Genomic DNA, 18,594 nt, shown 5'->3' with positions numbered 1-18,594 from the left:
GATTCAAAATAGTCGACTAATTGGTTAATCTTTTCAGCTCTACTTTCTATATTCTGATGCTTTGTTCATATATCATTCAGAGTCTGATTTATACATTTATTGCTAAACGCTAAAGACAGAAAGTTTCTGATTTTCAACCCTTCTGAAGCGAGTCATCCAGCAGAGTTTTACCGGCGGATAAACACAGACCTCCGGGTACTGGAGACATTCATCTGCATGTACGGCAGAACCCCCCCGTAAGATGAATGAATGAAGGGTGAGGCACACAGAAAATGACATGATCACTTTGCTTTTAATGGCAGCGATCAAAATACATGTTTTTTTTTTTAAAGGCCCAAATTATTGTCCCGAAAAGAAGCTTTCTGCATGATAAAGTGAATACTGTGTGACGTAGCGCTACAGAGCAACATGTTAAATGTTCCCAGCCCCCCCGCCCCCTTTCTTACATGACAATGATAATGACGATGATGAGAAGTGAACGCTGTTGCAGTAATAACAGTTTAAATACACTCGGAGCCGTGGAAGCACGCTCTGGCTACATCTACACGGCTACGTTTTCATTCAGACAAAAACTATAACAGATGAGACCAAATCAGGAGGCAGAGGTTTCCAAAATGTCTGTCGTAAACGTAGCAGTAGTGCGGATGTGAGGCGTAAACGTAGCAAAACAGGGGCCGCAGTGTTTCCACAGGGGCTCTTTTTTAGGAGCTGACATTTCTCAATTTTAACGCCTTCTCTAGAAAATAAATGGATCAAAGTATGCCGAAGTTTGTCCGCAAGCCGACAGGCAAACGATTTTTAAAATGCTTGTTTTCTGAATGGAGTTTGGAAAATAGTAGTGTGGATACAAGATGTACAAGTAGCAAAAGATATTTATTTCTAACCCAAAACGTAGTAGTGTAGATGTAGCCTCAACTGAATTCTAACTGTGAGACATCAAACTGTGATGTACGTGCTCAGCTTTTTTAAACTACATACAGTTTATTAAGGACTACTGGCCAGCTGACAATCACAGCACCAGTCTGAACATTATTTAAAAAGAGATAAAATATAAAACATGATAATATAATTAAAAAAAAAGACCTGATTCTTCTCTCTTTTTTTCTTTGAAACGTAGAAAGTAACAGTCTTTTGGTTTGCATACGAGCAGGCTCAGAGAGAAAGAAAACAGCAAAGACTAAGTCGGATAAATAAAAATATAAAAAGCAAATCATCTCTGCGGTTTGATCCACAGCACCGATCACCTGGAGTTGATCTGATGTGTCTCTCCCGGGTTTTCTCTCCGTGATAGCGAGCTGTTTCTGTAATAAATAAAACGGGCTCGTGGATCAGAAGTTCTTGAAGATCTCTAAGTCCTTGGGAGGCACAGGAGGGTCTTTCTTCCAGTCGTCCTCCGGGTAAACGTCAAAGTTAGAGGTGTCTCCATCATGGGACACTTTAGGAACTATGGGAGGCTGTGGAAACAAGTTCACACACTCTTTTAGTGTTTGCTTTGTTCTAAAAACATCACTTAATATTCAGTTAAGCATACAATATATCATCAATTTCTCCGCCTTTTCTAGGAAGTACCGTCAGTCTAGATGAGTGCCAATTTATCTGCAATAAACGGATCATATGTATGTCGAAGCTTGTTCACAAGGCAACAGGCAAACAACTTTTAAAATGCTTGTTTTCTGAATGGACTTTGGTTTGATCAGAGCTGGTATGTGTTCTTGTGTGTCTGGTGTTTTACAGCGCTAAGAACTAACAAAACAATCTAACTAAGTAAGTGACGGAGGCAGCGGTGGACCAGCAACTCTGCCGTGTTCTGCGAGGTAAAATGTTTTTGTCAGAGGAGTCTGGTGGCTTTCAAGAGAGCAGAGATTAACCATGGACCGTGGTCTTCATTCAAAATCACAAACCACAGATTTATAACAAACTATTGTCGGTCAGGAGAGTCAGACTGACCTTCAGTTTCCTCAGAGGAACGGTCTCCCAGTCAACTGCCTTGAACCAGCGATGCTTCTTCACATCGTCTGCTCCGTTCTGAAACACAAAATCAATATGTAATCAATTAATAAATCCAAGTTTTTCCATTTCTGGGTACTGTTACTTTGTGGTGGCAGTGAGGATAAACAGAGCTGAACAGAGAGAAACACCAGCACATGGGGCAAGAAAAATGCTCTGTCAATTATTCACTAAAATAAGAGAAAGAAATCATAAATGCAGAATTTAGAGTAGGGCTGTCCTCGACTAAAGAAATTCTTAGTCGACTAACACTTATATGATTTTGTCGATTAATCGATTAGTTGATGTAATCGACAGAGCTGTGCTCTTTGAGAGGTGGTTAAGACTAGAAAAGCACAATATAAATGTAGTTAATGAACCATCTGTAAAACTGAGTTTCTCCACAATTAATCCTGCAAAAGCACCACTTAAATCTTGTGCTTACCAGAAATGTGCTCATAAGTTTCTTGGAAATGAGTAAGCATAACAAATGACTCATCAACTAAAGAAATCTTAGTCGACTAAGACCAAAACGACCGATTAGTCGACTAATCGACTAAGAGGTGGCAGTCCTAATTTAGAGATCTTTAAATGTCAATGTATCCTTTAAATTCATATTAAATTAAATGACTTTATTAAAGCTTTTTTAGAGTCTTTCAGTTCTGCCTGTGTGTGACTGTTGTGTTAATGAGCGATGGGAGGAATATTGGCAGCCACTAATCAATATCATCTGGTCTGGGATTATGTGGAGTTAATCACTGGGCTTAGAGAAGCATTTGTTTTATTAAGAGCGTCTCTCAGTCTCGGCTGCTTTCACTAACGGTAATTGAAACGCTCCAGTCCTCCGGTCTGAATGGGAATCGACTCGCTGTGTGGTGAAGTGGCAGGCTCCCAGTAAAAACGTACACACTCTTTTCCACTCTGTAATTCTTCCAAGACGATTTTCACCAGAAGAAAAAATCCTGAGGCTGTACAGAGTGAACTGACTCAGCTGTTAGGGAGCTTTGAGAGGAGCAGATTTATGTTTTTTTATAATCCTTCCTGTTATAATCAGAGGGCAAACTGAATATGAGGGTGTCAGGGAGATTAAGTCGCTCCAATCATTATTTCTCACTGAAATTCACATGAAGAAGCAGCAACAGTCATAACGTTAACATGCACAGAAGTTACCGGTTAAAGGAGAATTCCGGTGGATTTCAACCCGTAGCTCTGTTGTTTGTAAATTTGGAGTGCTGTCAGTAGCGAGAAAAAGGAAACCAATCGGTGCTGCCTACACCGTGTTATCCTCCTGCTAGAGTTAGCAGCCAACAGGCTGAAACAGGGCAAGTTTTAAACTTGTTTTTAATCTCTAAACATGTTTGATATGTCATTACAAGTGCCTACCCATGTGCAGTTATTCCTACCGAGGGAACAGCAAATTTGACTGCAGTAGCTGTGACAGAAATGCATAAAAGTTGTACCTCTGTTTATTTCCTGGTTTCTGGTGAAGTCCACACTAGTCGATTGCCGAACTCATACAATCCAATATTCCAAAACGTATTTTTCCCCCGAAAACCGATTTGCCGTGGTTATTTCCATATTAATGACTGTAGCAACAAGCTGTAACCTGACACCACAGCTCAGCCTGCAGAGTAGCCGGCTGGAGTTCAAAAGTTCAACAGCTATCGCGCATGCGCATAAGGTAACCATAGCAACGGTGAAGACTCACACTGTCTTTTTTTTTTTTTTTTTTTTTTTTTTAACTCACTGACTGTCAGCTGAGCTGAGAGAGACGAACACGGAGTTTTGGGATAATAACGAGATTGTGTCAGTGTAGAATATCAGCTCAGATGGATAGTTCCATCCGATGTGCAATTGCACAGTTCTATTAGGAAAAAGTAAGAATATGTATATTTTACAAGTAAAGTTGAATAAGTAAATTGTAATAACTAAATTGTACAGTTCTATAATATATTGCTGTTGTCTGTTATCAGTGGTTTTATAATATAACAGTACACATTTCATTTGTGCTTTTGCGTCTTTACTTCAACAACAACAAAAAGGAAATTGCAATATCACAAGTGCAGTGTGTGGTTTTATACATAATCATGCCGCAACATAGTCTGAAGTGTAGAAAGAAAAAATAGTTCAGTACTCTTTTCCTAGGTCTAGAACATCCTAGCTCATATAACACAAACTCAAACCATTTTCTCATATTCCTCCTGATCTAACTCCAAGCTCCGTCAGTCAGCTCTGTGAGCTTCACTCTGCTTTCGCCAACAAGCTCCACCGTTGCTATGGTTATCTTATGCGCATGTGCGATAGCTGTTGAACTTTTGAACTCCAGCCGGCTACTCTGCAGGCTGAGCTGTGGTGTCAGGTTACAGCTTGTTGCTACAGTCATTAATATGGAAATAACCACGGCAAATCGGTTTTTGGGGGAAAAATACGTTTTGGAATATTGGATTGTATGAGTTCGGCAATCGACTAGTGTGGACTTCACCAGAAACCAGGAAATAAACAGAGGTACAACTTTTATGCATTTCTGTCACAGCTACTGCAGTCAAATTTGCTGTTCCCTCGGTAGGAATAACTGCACATGGGTAGGCACTTGTAATGACATATCAAACATGTTTAGAGATTAAAAACAAGTTTAAAACTTGCCCTGTTTCAGCCTGTTGGCTGCTAACTCTAGCAGGAGGATAACACGGTGTAGGCAGCACCGATTGGTTTCCTTTTTCTCGCTACTGACAGCACTCCAAATTTACAAACAACAGAGCTACGGGTTGAAATCCACCGGAATTCTCTTTAAGTGAATAACAGGGTTCTGCTAGGCAATTCCTTTGTTGGGGGGTGTTTGTTTCTGTGTCTCAGTAACGTGTTGGGGGGGGAAGCATAACAGAGAGGCATCAATCAATCTTTAAAAAAAACTTAAATAGTCTTTTGTAACTGCCCTGCCTACCGAAGGTATAAAATATGGCGAGCCAGCCAGGAAGTCTCAGCCACTCACCTTCATGTTGCCGAGGCGTCTGGCTCGGTCGATGACCAGAAACTTCTTGATGAGGTCTCTGGGGGGGGGGGGGGGGGAGAAGAGGAAACAGTGAGTGAATCCAAAGCTGTCCAGTGTTTTCTCCCAGCAGTGCTGTCAAAATGACAAATGTTCCCTTGCCCGGGGTTAATAGAGTCGTGTCCCTCTGACAACCTAATCAGACAAAGTGACGTTTTTGGTGTCTTTTCTTTTTTTGTAGAGACGCTGCAGCACAATCCTTGAAAATAGTAATTTCAACAGTTTTAATAGTCATTCACAGGGGGTGACACAGATCACATGTCCACCTAGAGGCCAGGTTTTTTGCCACTTTTTTTTTAATGTTTTTTTCCCACAGTTTAACGTTTGTCTCATTTTGCCAATTTCGATATTACCTTCAACTTTTGTGAAGTTTTTCTCCTTTTTTTGACGTTTGTCGCCTTTTAGACATTTTTGTCGAGATTTTTTTAAACATTTGCCGCTTTTTTCTCTCAACATTTTATTACGTTTATCTTTTTTTTAAATGTTTTTCCAGCACAGGGCTAAAAGGGGGGCACGAGGTGGCACCCGTCCCCCCTTAATATAATTGCCCTCGCAAATTTTGATCCGTCCCGCATATTCATTTAGGTTCACAGTAAATTTTGGCTGGTCTAGTTGTTCACCCAAACCAAAAACTCGGGAAATTGTTTTTCAAACTGTAATTACGCGACACTCAAAAACAGAATTTGGCAGATGTGTCGACTCATAAATTCCCCCAGAAGCAGAGAGTTTTATACTCAGGCGTGAAGCAGGTTGCTGGGAGTCTGCTGCTTTTAAAAGGGTAATCATTGTTCTGCTTGATTTGCTTTATTCTAAGATGGCTAAGGAACTTTTTTTCTGACTTTTTTATAGCTTTATGTCGACCAAACTGTAAGAGAGAAGACTATATGAGACGTCAAGAAATTCTACATGTCTGTCTCTTGATGTGATTCTCTTTCTCCAGTGTGTCCCTTAGTGAAAGTGAGTTTGGTTTCTTTTTCTTTTAACGTTTTTTCCTCTACCTTTCTTTTTTTAAATGTTTTTACAGGGGTGGGGACAGAAGGGGGGAAGGGGTGGCACCCGCCTCACCCCTGGTTATTTTGAAACCCTCTAAGATTCGGGGCTTTGGAGAACAAAATCCTGTTTAAAATGATAAATGCCTCCGGGCTAACTGAGTTTTGTCCCCCCCGACAACCTTTTAATGGGAGAAAGTGATCACTTTTTCTTGCCAATGGTAACTTTCCGAGAGTAGAAACTTGTGCCTGAGATGCAGACAAGCATGCGAGGGGGAGGAAGATGACTCACAGGAGTGTAAGCTCTCTGATGAAAGGCGACGAACACAGATAAAGGAGCCGTATCTCTGCTGACAGCCTCATAAATACAGCTGCTGCATGTTGACACGTCAGCTATTTCACACTTTGTCTAAATCCTTCCCTTGCTTAAAGACGGGCCTTTGGAGTGATGTGTCACAGAGAAATATTTTAATCACCTGCAGGGGGAAATATTTGTATTTATGCCTTTTCATGGATTTCATGAAGGAGAATTTATCTGGAAATGAGAAGAACAAGACGGGAAGAAGGAAGAGAGGCTGTAAAGTCACAGAAAAAAAAAAAAATCTTGTTCATTTCTTAAAGTTAAAGTGAATTTTTTTTTTAAGTTAATCTTGCCGTATTTCTTTAACACTTGTGTATATACATATTAAAAAAACCTGTCTATTTATTAAAGTTTTCTTTGCATTTTTTGCTTTAGGTTCATTTATTTGAACTTTTCTGAACACTGCTGACAAATCCCTTAACACCTGACTACTTTTACAACTGATGACGAGACGTTTCCTGCTGGGGGTCAGCCTGGGACGGTCCTCTTCCTGATGGATGGGAGTGTGTGAGATACACAACTGTATGAGAGTGATATAAAACTGCGGAAGAAATAAAAATCCTCCTGTCTTCTGGCTGCGAGATAGATGGCTTAGCAGTGGAAGCTGTGACTGCTGAATGAAAAAGGCGACAAAAAAGCAACAAAAAAGACGACAAATAAGGCTACAAATATAACTACAAAAATTCGAAAAATGCAACAACAAAGCGCTCAAAAAATCCTTCTGTCTTTTGGCTGGGAGATGAGAAGCAGTGGGTCTGCAGAATGATCGGGGTAGGCAGTGGGAATCTCCAGGGTCTAACTGATTGAATGAGTGCACGCACACACACGCACACCTAAAGTGTGTGAGTCTGTAATCTGCACCTTCCTGCCTCCTCCCGCTGCTGTAATGGCGGCTGTGAGGGGCGGAGGGAACCGTCCAATCAGCCGGCTGTGTCATTAGTGGCTGTAGGTCCATCTGAAGACGCACTTAGAGACCCCATCCAATCGTTTGAAGCATGGTGCCTAAATAGTGTTGAAACAGTCATTTGAACGGGGGCTCGGGGGGTCTATAATTTCCTGAGTGGCCACGTTTTAGTTTAGAAAACTGCAGTCCTCAAGCTACTCGCCACTGTATTATATATTATTGATATTTTGATTATATCATATCAAACCTTTCTTTTTAAAGTTTCATCAACATTTTTGAGGACACTTTTTCTGGTGCTTTTTTAACGTTTGTGCTGTGTTTTTTGAATTTTTTGGAGTTTTTTGTTTTGGTTTTAGAATTGATCCACCAGTTTGTTTCGTGTCTTACTTGTCTCACGACCACCAAACCCACCAGACTCCATGTAAATAATCAGTACTTTTAGTGTGTCATTTAGCCAGCATATTTATGGCCAATAAAATTAAAAAGCCCAACAATATTTTAAAGGCTGTGTGTCTTACTTGACATAGAAATCCAGATGGCGAGGGAATTCCAGTTTTCCCGCCAGAATCTTCTGATAGATACCAAACGGATTGTCGTCAAAGAAAGGCGGGTACCTAGAGAGAGAGAGAGAGAGAGAGAGAGAGAGAGAGAGAGAGAGAGAGAGAGAGAGAGAGAGAGAGAGAGAGACAGAGAGAGAGACAGAGACAGAGAGAGAGAGACAGAGAGAGAGAGACAGAGACAGAGACAGAGAGAGAGAGAGACAGAGAGAGAGAGAGAGAGACAGACACAGAGACAGAGAGAGACAGAGAGAGGGAGAGAGACACACACAGCTTCACATTAGGAACACAAATTAGACAAATGTACAGATTACTATTATTTAGGACTGAAAATAAGTTCCACTGGAAGTTTTAACCCAGCGATAATGGAGCTGAGAGAGAAAGCACGCAGGGCATTCTACGCAATAAAAAGTCAAATCTACATTAAAATCCCAATCAGAATCTGGCTCAAATTATTAGAATCTGTAACAGAACCAATCCTCCTCTATGGTAGTGAGGTGTGGGGTCCTATTTCCTACCAGAATCCGGCCCATTTGGACAAAAACCCAGTTGAAATCCTGCATCTAGAGTTCTGTAAAAGCATCCTACAGGTGCACAGAAAAACCACCAACAACGCCTGCAGAGCTGAATTAGGTCAATTCCCATTATTCATTAAAATTCAAAAACGTGCAATTAAATATTGGCTACATCTAAAAAACAGTGACCCCCACTCCTATCAGCAGAAAGCCCTGCAATACCAAGAGCTGAGCAAAGAGAAGAGTCCCCTCACTCAGCTGGTCATGATGCTCAGTTCACTTCCTGACCCTGTTCTACCTCAGGACCAGTCTGGGAACCAACCAATCAGAGTTAACCAAATTATAAACACAACAGAAACTAAACTACATCACCAACTGGAACACACAAACAAAAGCACAAAGCAAAATGCAGAGCTATCTGTCCCTAAAGAGAGAGGACAGTGTGGCCGACTACCTGACCACAGTTACTGATACCAAACTAAGAACTACATTGACCAAGTACAGACTCAGTGAGCACAACCTGGCCATCGAGACAGGCCGCTACAAACAATCATGGCTCCCCAAAGAGGAGCGCTTCTGCCAGCTGTGCAAGAGAGACGAAGTCGAGACAGAGCTGCACTTCCTGACAGAATGCACAGAACAGCAGCCAGTCAGAACGAAATATTTCCCCAAATTCAAAACACAAACACCCGACATTTGACCAAATAACCAACATCAAAAAAATGCCGATCCTGCTTAACAACAACATTATGTTGAGATGATTGTTGCTTTTATACGAATGTTAACGTAATGTTTTATTGTCTGCATCCTACTGGACAACTGGATGTAAATGTGTAACATGTTTCCCTGTTTATGTGCTTTAGCAATACTGTATGTCAATACGGTCATCAGAGAGAGAGAGAGAGAGAGAGAGAGAGAGAGAGAGAGAGAGAGAGGAGAAAGAGAGAGGGAGACAGACAGAGAGAAAGAGAGACTGAGAGAGACAGAGAGAGAGAGAGACAGAGAGAGAGGAGAAAGAGAGAGGGAGACAGACAGAGAGAAAGAGAGACTGAGAGAGACAGAGAGAGACAGAGAGAGAGAGAGACAGAGAGAGAGAGAGACAGAGAGAGGAGAAAGAGAGAGGGAGACAGACAGAGAGAAAGAGAGACTGAGAGAGACAGAGAGAGAGAGAGACAGAGAGAGAGAGAGAGAGACAGAGAGGGAGAGAGACAGAGAGAGAGAGAGACAGAGAGAGGAGAAAGAGAGAGGGAGACAGACAGAGAGAAAGAGAGAGAGACAGAGAGAGACAGAGAGAGAGAGAGAAGAACATGTCATCTCGGGCCATCTGAAGCTGTCTCAGTCTCCTAACTCAGTCTGTTCTCGGAGGAAACAGCATGATGTAAGGAGCAGGTAACCCAGGTAACAGATTACAAACCGTCACCTGCATCAGTCTCCACTAAACGAGTCAAAACATTCACATTCCAATATGAAAATGAATATTCAATTGTAAAAAAGGGCTGCTGCTCCCTTAAAGTTCTACATTATGTAGGACATTATTTTACTAGTTTATTTTTTAATGTGTTTTAAAAGACATGTTGATGTTGAAATAAATAGACAATTTTGAAAGTCGTAGGAATAACTGCTGCAGACAGAGCAGCGATTTGACACTTTTTTCAGTTTTTGTTGCTTTTTCAGACATTTATGTCTCTTATTTTACATCCTATCTTGTAGGGCTGAACGATTAATTGCATTTGCGATAATATCGCGATATGTTAAAACGCGATTTCCTAATCGCAAAGGCTGCGATTTGGTCACATGACTCGCGAGAGCTAATCAGTCTGCACTCTGCAGAGAAAGCATCAACTAGCACGCTAACGCTACGCCGTACCTGGAGCTGATTTCTGTCATTCAAACAACTCTGAGTTGTAGTTTAAAACTTTTACAGCCATTTTAATAAAATGAAGGGTTTTATTCGGGCTTGAGTCTATACATGCAGCTAATGGATACAGACACACAGAACTCAAGGCTCGGTTGGCAACAATTAGCTCTGATTAGCGGTTAGCGGTTAGCTCCGTTATAAAGATATGAGTGGAGGAGCTGCCACTGAGGGGGGTAACAACCAGACTGATAAATGACGTTCGGGGAGCTTTCACAGCAGCGTGGCCGCGGTGTTTCAACAGTTTTATTAGTACAGTTAATCCCACGGCAAGAACACCAGCAGCTAGCTAACGTAACGATAGCCTCTCTGAACAAGAACACCAGCAACTAGCTAACGTAACGATAGCCTCTCTGAACAAGAACACCAGCAACTAGCTAACGTAACGATAGCCTTTCTGAACAAGAACACCAGCAACTAGCTAACGTAACGATAGCCTCTCTGAACAAGTGCACACGGCAGCACGCAACTTCACGAGGGGGAGGGGCTGGAGGCAGCTCCTCTCTGTGCACTGTAAAAAAATACAGTGTTGTGTGGGAATGTGTGTATATAGATATATACTATATACTATATTTTTACTTATTTAACTGTCTAGTGTGTAATTGTGTGTTCATACTATACATTATATTATTATTCTTTGTTGAATAATACAGAAGACAAAGAGCTTAAAAAAATAATCAAATATCGAATCGCAATCGCAATATTTGGGAAAAAAATTGCAATTAGATTATTTTCAAAAATCGTTCAGCCCTACTATCTTGTATCTGTTTATCATTCTGACACCAGAGCATAACAAATATTGAGGAAGACTCATTTCCACCACCATGTGCCGGAATTCTAACACTGTGCTGCAGACGGAGCAGCGTTTGTTCTCAGAGATTCTCATGCTTCTGCAGCGCTCTCTCTCTCTCTCTGCTCGGGTCTGGAAGAGTCATTACTCCCAAATTACATAATGGGACTGGCATCACGCAGCCAGCAGACAGTTAGCCACACGCCGCTCACCATCCCAGTTACAAAGCTCCAGAGTCAGGGGGGGGGGGGGGGGGGGGACCGTCTGCTGCTGTCATAGGCCAAGAATCTGGGTCATTGTGGCAAAACTGTTGGAGAATGACATCATGATTTGCCCATTTCCTGACTGAAATTTAAGGTTTAATGGCAGCTGATGTCAAGAAAGATTCCCTCTGAGTTTGGGGTTTGTTTTAGCCCTTCCATGGACACGACTCACTGAATAAATCCTTTGTTTCATGAACACAGGCTCTGCTCTCTCTCTTGCAGGGTGTTATGCTGGATTGCATCAGCGGTGTACAGGTGTTCCTGTTATTGTGTCCACCCCTCCCTCTCTGCAGATGTTCCTCTGATCTCTCAGAGCGCAGCAGATCCCACCCTGTCCCTCACGCCTTTTTGACGCTGTTTTTTAAAAGACATTTTACTCGCTTTTTTGTTTTTGTTGTATGTGGTTTTGAAAATGTCACTTCGGAATGGAAAAATGTGTTTGAGCAAAAGACAAAAACTGGGATGGAGATGAATCTTACAGCCACACGTTTACACTTTTTTCAACATTTGTCGCTTTTTTAAAATCTTTGATGCTTTTTTTCTGTGTTTGAGCGGTTGTGCAAATGTTTAGGTGTTCCTGTTATTGTGTCCACTCCTCCCTCTCTGCAGACATTCCTCTGATCTGTCAGACAGCAACAGATCCCACCCTGTCACTCACTTTGTTCCAGATAAACTGCTGGATTTCATGTCTCCACAGGCAGCATTGTGCCCCCTGGTGTTTGAGAACAGGAACTACACACTGCAGCACTTACCCAGACACAACGATGGAGACACTTGGAGAAATATTAGATACAGAATACCATGTAAAAGAGCAACAAAAACGCTGAAAATAGAACAAAAACGCTGAAAAACGCAAAAAATTTAGACAAGTTGAAAAAGGATGTACAATTAAGATTTTAAAAAAGAACATAAATGTTGATAGAAGTGACAAAATCGAGAGAAAAAGCGCTGACAAAAAGCGCATTTGACGTTTTTATCGCTTCTTTTAACCTTTATGATGTGATAGGGAAAAGCATAAAAAATGTTGGAAAAAAACCTGACAAAAATGCAGAAAAAGACGACAAAAACGTTGAAAAGGGATCTACAATTAAGATCAAAACAAAGAACTAGAGGTCGACTGATAGTGGATGTTACCGATACCGATAGCTAGGTTGGGCCGTATTTGCCGATAACCGATTAATCGACCGATAGTATTTATAACTTATACAGTTCACAAAATACATACATTGTTTCAAAAAAAGTCCAGACGCTTTTGCCAATAATCAAAATAATAATGTCATATTTATTGATATTACACCCACAGCAATGCTACACAAGCATGTGTGTTGTCTAAAACAGTTCTCCTACATATTTGGAGTCATCCAGTGCAAAAATAAACATAATGAGCATTATAATTCATATAAAGGACAAACTATTTACATTTCTTCAAAAAAGGCCCAAATGTATGCCAAATCTCAAAACAGTGACGCCATTCTTCTCTGTAGAACGGTTTAGAACGGTAACAGACGATTTCTGACCTGGAGGGATCTCTCTTTCCCACTATACTCTTTGTTCTCGCTTGGATGCCCATATAAGGCGTAATGTGTGACGGACCTGCCTTCCCATTGGTTGAAAACATAAACAAAGGCATCATGGGAGATTCCCTGGTCAGTAGCACCTACTGTCTATGGGTAGCACGGAGTTAGTGGCAGAAATGACCGAAAACGTGATGAATTATGGACATCAAGTGGATAGATCTTGGATGTAACAGTTTGGATTTAATGCTCAACAACCCCGAAAAAAGGCACAAGTTCCAGGCTGGATAGAAAATCACCTGTAAAGGCTAGAAAGACACCAGAGACACCCCCGTGACGGCTAACTCCTTAGCTTTTAGCTGCAGCAATCAGTAAATATCTACGTTTAACTGTTATTAAATTATCTAAATATGAATCAGAGGTGCCGTTTGGGATCGTGGACGATCCTTTAGGGTTCTGATTCTGACATTTTGGTCGGACTTGCGTTTATTTTTGTCAGTGTTTTAACCGCTTGAGGTAAGTTAGCCTACTGCTAATGTTTAGCGTCATCTCAGCCTCGAAAGCAAACAAACATACTGTTGTGCTGTTCTTTCTCTACTAATGCAGCATCTATTCAACAAATTAATAACTTTATAATGATATGACAAAATGTACTGTATACATACCTTTTTTGCTGTCGATGCTTTAAACGTGCATCTGATGTCAGCCTTCTCCGCACAGCATGTGCTCTCCTCTCATCAGTGATAGTTTTTATTTCTCCTCTAGAGGCCGCTACTGTAACGCATGATGCCAGCAGACCCTTCTCAGCTCTCGCGTACTGTGTAATGAATGACAGCGCTCGCTTCTCAGCCGCTCCAGCAACGGACGCAACCAGGAAAAACTATCGGTATGGATTTTTGCCAATAACGATAGTTCCACCAATCAACTATCGGTGCCGATTAATCGGCAAAACCGATGAATTGGTCAACCTCTACAAAGAACATAAATGTTGATAAAAGTGACAAAATCAAAACTGAAAAAAGCGTCTTTCTCCACATTTTGTCGCTTTCTTTTTGACTTTTTTTTTGATGTGCTACTTCAAGGTTATGAGTGAATGTGGGACATCCTGTCCACGGCAGCTCTTACCCAGCAAGCATCTCAAAGACGAGGATCCCCAGCGCCCACCAATCCACCGCTCGGCCATGGCCTTTACTCTGGATGACTTCAGGAGCCAAATACTCGGGGGTCCCGCACAGAGTCCACGTCCTGATGACACACACACAAATATGAACTAAGAGAGGCTGAAAACATTTTTGCATGAAAAATGACTATAAGATTAACCAATTATTAAAATAGTTGGTGATTATTTTTGTCGACCCACTAATCAATATATAATCCCCCCAAAAAATGGTGGTAATTTTTGTCGGGTGTTAACGTTTTTTACCCAGAGTTTGTGTTCCTTTTTCTGAGGTCTTTGCCTTTTTTATGTTTTATGGTTATTCTAATTATTAACTGACTGATTCTTTGCAGCTGTAGTGACTATGAGAGAAATGTTTCTTAAATGTGGTGTTTTTTGTTAGGAGTCTGGTTGGTGAGCCTTTTGGACAGCGGCGTGTTCTCTGTGAAAGCCTCTCGTCCTCTGATGAAGAGCACACGGCCCGGCGCCGGCCTGTCACCGCTATCACCCGCGTAATGACCTCTTTCGGGCCAGTTTCCATGGCGACAGATAATTTGTATGGAGATGATGTAGGGCCCAGACTGTTGTCTGGGGGAATTAAGCGTAGGGGGTACGGAGAAAAAGGAAAGGAGATGTTGCTCTTCTACCAGCAGGAGGTGCTTACAGGGGAACGAACAAACGCACATCCAATCAGGCTCCTTCATAACCTTTTTTCCGCTTTTTCAACATCTAGCGTTTGCCACTTTTTCCTATGTTTTTGATACTTTTCCTGACGCTTTTTTTGGCAACAGTTGTCACCTTTTAATCAGTTTTTTTTTCCTCGCCTTTTCAAAGTTTTTGTTGCTTGTTTTTGATGTTTCCAAATAACGACGTTTAATTGTTTTTTACATTTAGACTTTTATCTAATAATACTTTGACTTTTTTTCCCGTATTATTTTGACATTTTTTTGGCTCAAATTGAATCTTCCAGAATCCAGAGTCTGGATTAGAAGCTGCAGCTAATGCTGGACACCGACCTGTCGGAGAGCTTCTTGGCGAAGCCGAAGTCGGTGAGGCGGATGTGTCCCTCGCTGTCCAGCAGGATGTTCTCTGGCTTCAGGTCACGGTAGACAATTTCCCTGGCGTGGAGGTACTCGATGGCGCAGACGATCTCGGCGGTGTAGAAGAGGCCCGTTGCGTTGCTGAAGCGCCCGCGGCTGCGCAGGAAGCTGAAGAGCTCGCCGCCCGCCACGTAGTCCATCAGCATGTAGAGAAAGCGCTCGTCGTGGTGCGTCCAGAACCTGGGAGCAAACAAACACGCTTCAGTTACAACAGGGTTCAACAGTCGGGGTTCAGAGGTTGTTTAAAGGAAGTTTTTCCTCGCTGCTGTCGCACCAAATGTTTGCTCTTGGGGGGGAATAGTTGTGTCTCTGTAAATGATAGAGTGTGGTCTAGACCTACTCTACCTGTAAGGTGTCCTGAGATAAATCCTGTTGTGATTTGACACTATGAATACAATTTAAATTGACTTGAATTGAATAACTAAGTTCTTCCTGAGTCCACAGCTGTCCTACGTGTTCAATGGACGGTGATAGTGTGAAAGTACTCTCCGACGAGTTGAGGAAATCAGATAAAATGAGAGTCTGTCTCCGTCTCCCTGGCTCTGTTTCCCCCAGCTTGGGTTTGGAGCAGTGTGCTGCCAGTATTTCAGCTGAGAGGGCACTTGAGAGGAATAAAAACGAGAAAGCTCTGTCACTGATGAAGATGGACGAGATGGACGAGGGTGTTTTCCATAAGTGCTGCTGGACACAAAGACCAGTACTGACTCTTTCCCTTTTTTCTGTTTCATCCATCTACAACCACTTATATTTCCAAAATTACATTAACAGCAGCTATATGCCATATTTTTTTTTTTTAAAGATAATTGATAAAAATGCTTAACAATCTGAACATCATTTGGAAAAACATGATAGTTGCAACATTTTTTTTTTTCCAAACGTATGAGTCGCCTTTTTCAATGTTTGTCGCTTTTTTTGGTCTGTCTGCTGTCTGTGTGCGTGTGTGTACGTGTGTGTCCCTGTCTGTGTGCGTCCCCGTCTGTCTGCTGTTTGTGTGCATGTGTGTGTGTGTGTCCCTGTCTGTCTGTGTGCATGTCCCTGTCTGTCTATGTGCGTGTGTGTACGTGTGTGTCCCTGTCTGTCTGCGTGCGTGCATCTCTGTCTCTGCCTTCCTGCATGTGTCTGTCTGTATGTCTTTGTCTGTCGGTCTGTGTGTGCCTGTGTCTGTCTGTTGCCTGCGTGCGTGTGTGCGTGTGTGTCTGCCTGCCTGTGTCTGTCTGTGTGTATAACTTACAGTCTGATAAGGAAAGGGTGGTTGACCTCTGACAGCACCTCCTTCTCGTTGTGGACGTGCTGCTCCTGCTTCAGCCGGATCACGTCGGGGATCTTCATCTGTTTCAGGGCGAAGAAGGCCCGGCTTTCCCTGTCCCGAACCAGGAAGACTCGGCCAAACGTCCCGGTACCTGGGGGTGGGGGGTTGGGGAGACAGGGGTTGATTGGTTGTCAAATAGGACGTCACAAACTCACCATCCATGTGTCCTGGGTAACATGTTAAACTCTGGGTAATCTGAAGTAGTGTGTAGGTGTGACTCAACAAGTCAAACATGGATGACTAACTAACTCCCCGATGGGCAGGTCTGTCGCTGCCTGAACACAGACTCACCGTCAACTGGCCGCTAAACATACCTCTGATTTATGGAACATGGCTTCAGGCTGTTCCTTAACAATCATTGTCTTTTGGGAACATAACAACTGGCTCTCTGTGCTGCTGCTGCTTCTGGAGGCCCGATGACTTGCTGACTCAACTACGACTCACTCTGCATTACCATGGAAACAAAACACCCCAATTATTCTAAAATGTTAATACTTTTTTCCTCAAAATATTTCAACTTTTCTAACCTATTTTCTTTTTGTGGTAAAAGTGTTTCTGCAGCCTACACCATTGTACATGTAACAACTTTGTCCATGCATTCACTTAATCCAGCTGGATGTCCTGATATAGGCCACGCCCATTCCCGCCTAGACTTTTATCTAGGGCTGAACGATTAATTGCATTTGCGATAATATCGCGATATGTTAAAACGCGATTTCCTAATCGCAAAGGCTGCGATTTGGTCACATGACTCGCGAGAGCAAAAAAAAAAGTCTGCACTCTGCAGAGAAAGCATCAACTAGCACGCTAACGCTACGCCGTACCTGGAGCTGATTTCTGTCATTCAAACAACTCTGAGTTGTAATTTAAAACGTTTACAGCCATTTTAATAAAATGAAGGGTTTTATTTGGGCTTGAGTCTATACGTGCAGTTAATGGATACAGACACACAGAACTCAAGGCTCGGTTGGCAACGATTAGCGGTTAGCTAGCTCCGTTATAAAGATATGAGTGGAGGAGCTGCCATTAGTACAGTTAATCCCACGGCAAGAACACCAGCAGCTAGCTAACGTAACAATAGCCTCTCTGAACAAGTGCACACGGCAGCACGCAACTTCACGAGGGGGAGGGGCTGGAGGCAGCTCCTCTCTGTGCACTGTAAAAAAAATACACGCGTGTGTGTGTGTGTATATATAGATATATACTATATTTTTTACTTATTTAACTGTCTAGTGTGTAATTGTGTGTTCATACTGTAAATTATTATATTATTCTCTGTTGAATAATACAGAAGACAAAGAGCTTAAAAAAATAATTGAATATCGAATCGCAATCGCAATATTTGGGAAAAAAATCGCAATTAGATTATTTTCAAAAATCGTTCAGCCCTACTTTTATCGGAGTAAAATCGTGATTTATCGTAAACCTACGTTTTCAAACTCCTCCAAGGCTGTGGGATCGAACTGCACGGAACTTGGTACGTAGCATCTCCAGACCGACATGACACAAAGTTATCAAAAGAATTACAATCAGTTAAAAAATGCACTAAATAAACAAACAAATTTGTGTAGCTAGCTACGAAAACATAAACTTTTGCATATCTTGGCCAATTTAAATGGTATCAACACTGAACTTAAGATTCTTGTTTGACATGGCACTCTGAGGCTCTGAACCAAATTGGGTGAAGATCAAGGGTGACACGATTTTGCCTTCAACTAAATGAATGTGAATGGGCCATTTACTACAAGCATGCAGCTCACACCTCGCGATATTTCCTGGCCGACATCGCGTTTTTATGCTGGTCTTCGGGGGACTCGCGCCAGGGGAGGCTTGGACCCTGTCATAACGTCTTGCAGTTCTAGTTTCTTGTTGATATTGTACCATTACATGCTGACCATTTGCATGTCTCTTTACTCACCCACTGTGGCCACGGTCTCCAGGTCCTCCAGGCAGTACATCCGGGTATTTGTTGCTTCGCCTCCGGCAGAACCGATGCTTTTACTCTCTTTCTCCCCGCTGACTCCCACTTTTACTCTAGAGGACGCCATCTCTTTCTTCTCGGGATTTAAGCTATAAACTGTTTGTGTTTGGAAGTCTCCAGTGGCATGCGCTGTACACAGTTCATATCACAACCGTTGATAACCGTTTATAACAGTTACATGTCTGCTGGACGCAGGGACTCGGTTCAT

General features: G+C 42.1%; 1 protein-coding gene across 3 annotated transcripts in view; it reads right to left on the bottom strand.

Annotated features, from left to right (window-relative positions):
• Window positions 1–275: 275 nt before the first annotated feature.
• Window positions 276–18,594, bottom strand: part of prkx (protein kinase X-linked) — a 19,094-nt gene continuing 775 nt past the window's right edge. The window contains exons 1-8 of one of the 3 annotated variants that reach the window (XM_031316252.2): window positions 18,324–18,594; window positions 16,328–16,496; window positions 15,013–15,276; window positions 13,966–14,085; window positions 7,805–7,900; window positions 4,976–5,033; window positions 1,948–2,025; window positions 276–1,454 (exon numbers count right to left, since the gene is read on the bottom strand). The exon at window positions 18,324–18,594 is cut by the window's right edge and continues 774 nt beyond it. In XM_031316252.2, coding sequence (XP_031172112.1) covers window positions 1,329–1,454; window positions 1,948–2,025; window positions 4,976–5,033; window positions 7,805–7,900; window positions 13,966–14,085; window positions 15,013–15,276; window positions 16,328–16,496; window positions 18,324–18,453 — 1,041 coding nt within the window. In that variant the 5' untranslated portion in view covers window positions 18,454–18,594 and the 3' untranslated portion in view covers window positions 276–1,328. Of the gene's footprint in view, window positions 1,455–1,947; window positions 2,026–4,975; window positions 5,034–7,804; window positions 7,901–13,965; window positions 14,086–15,012; window positions 15,277–16,327; window positions 16,497–16,719; window positions 16,821–18,323 lie in introns of those variants that run through there. The other 2 variants (XM_031316253.2, XR_004896593.1) reach the window with 2 other exon arrangements.

Source organism: Sander lucioperca, chromosome 24, assembly GCF_008315115.2.
Source record: "Sander lucioperca isolate FBNREF2018 chromosome 24, SLUC_FBN_1.2, whole genome shotgun sequence".
NCBI classification, from domain to species: Eukaryota; Metazoa; Chordata; class Actinopteri; order Perciformes; family Percidae; genus Sander; species Sander lucioperca.
Note: the sequence above shows the minus strand (reverse complement) of the source record. Positions and strands in the feature narration are given on the sequence as shown.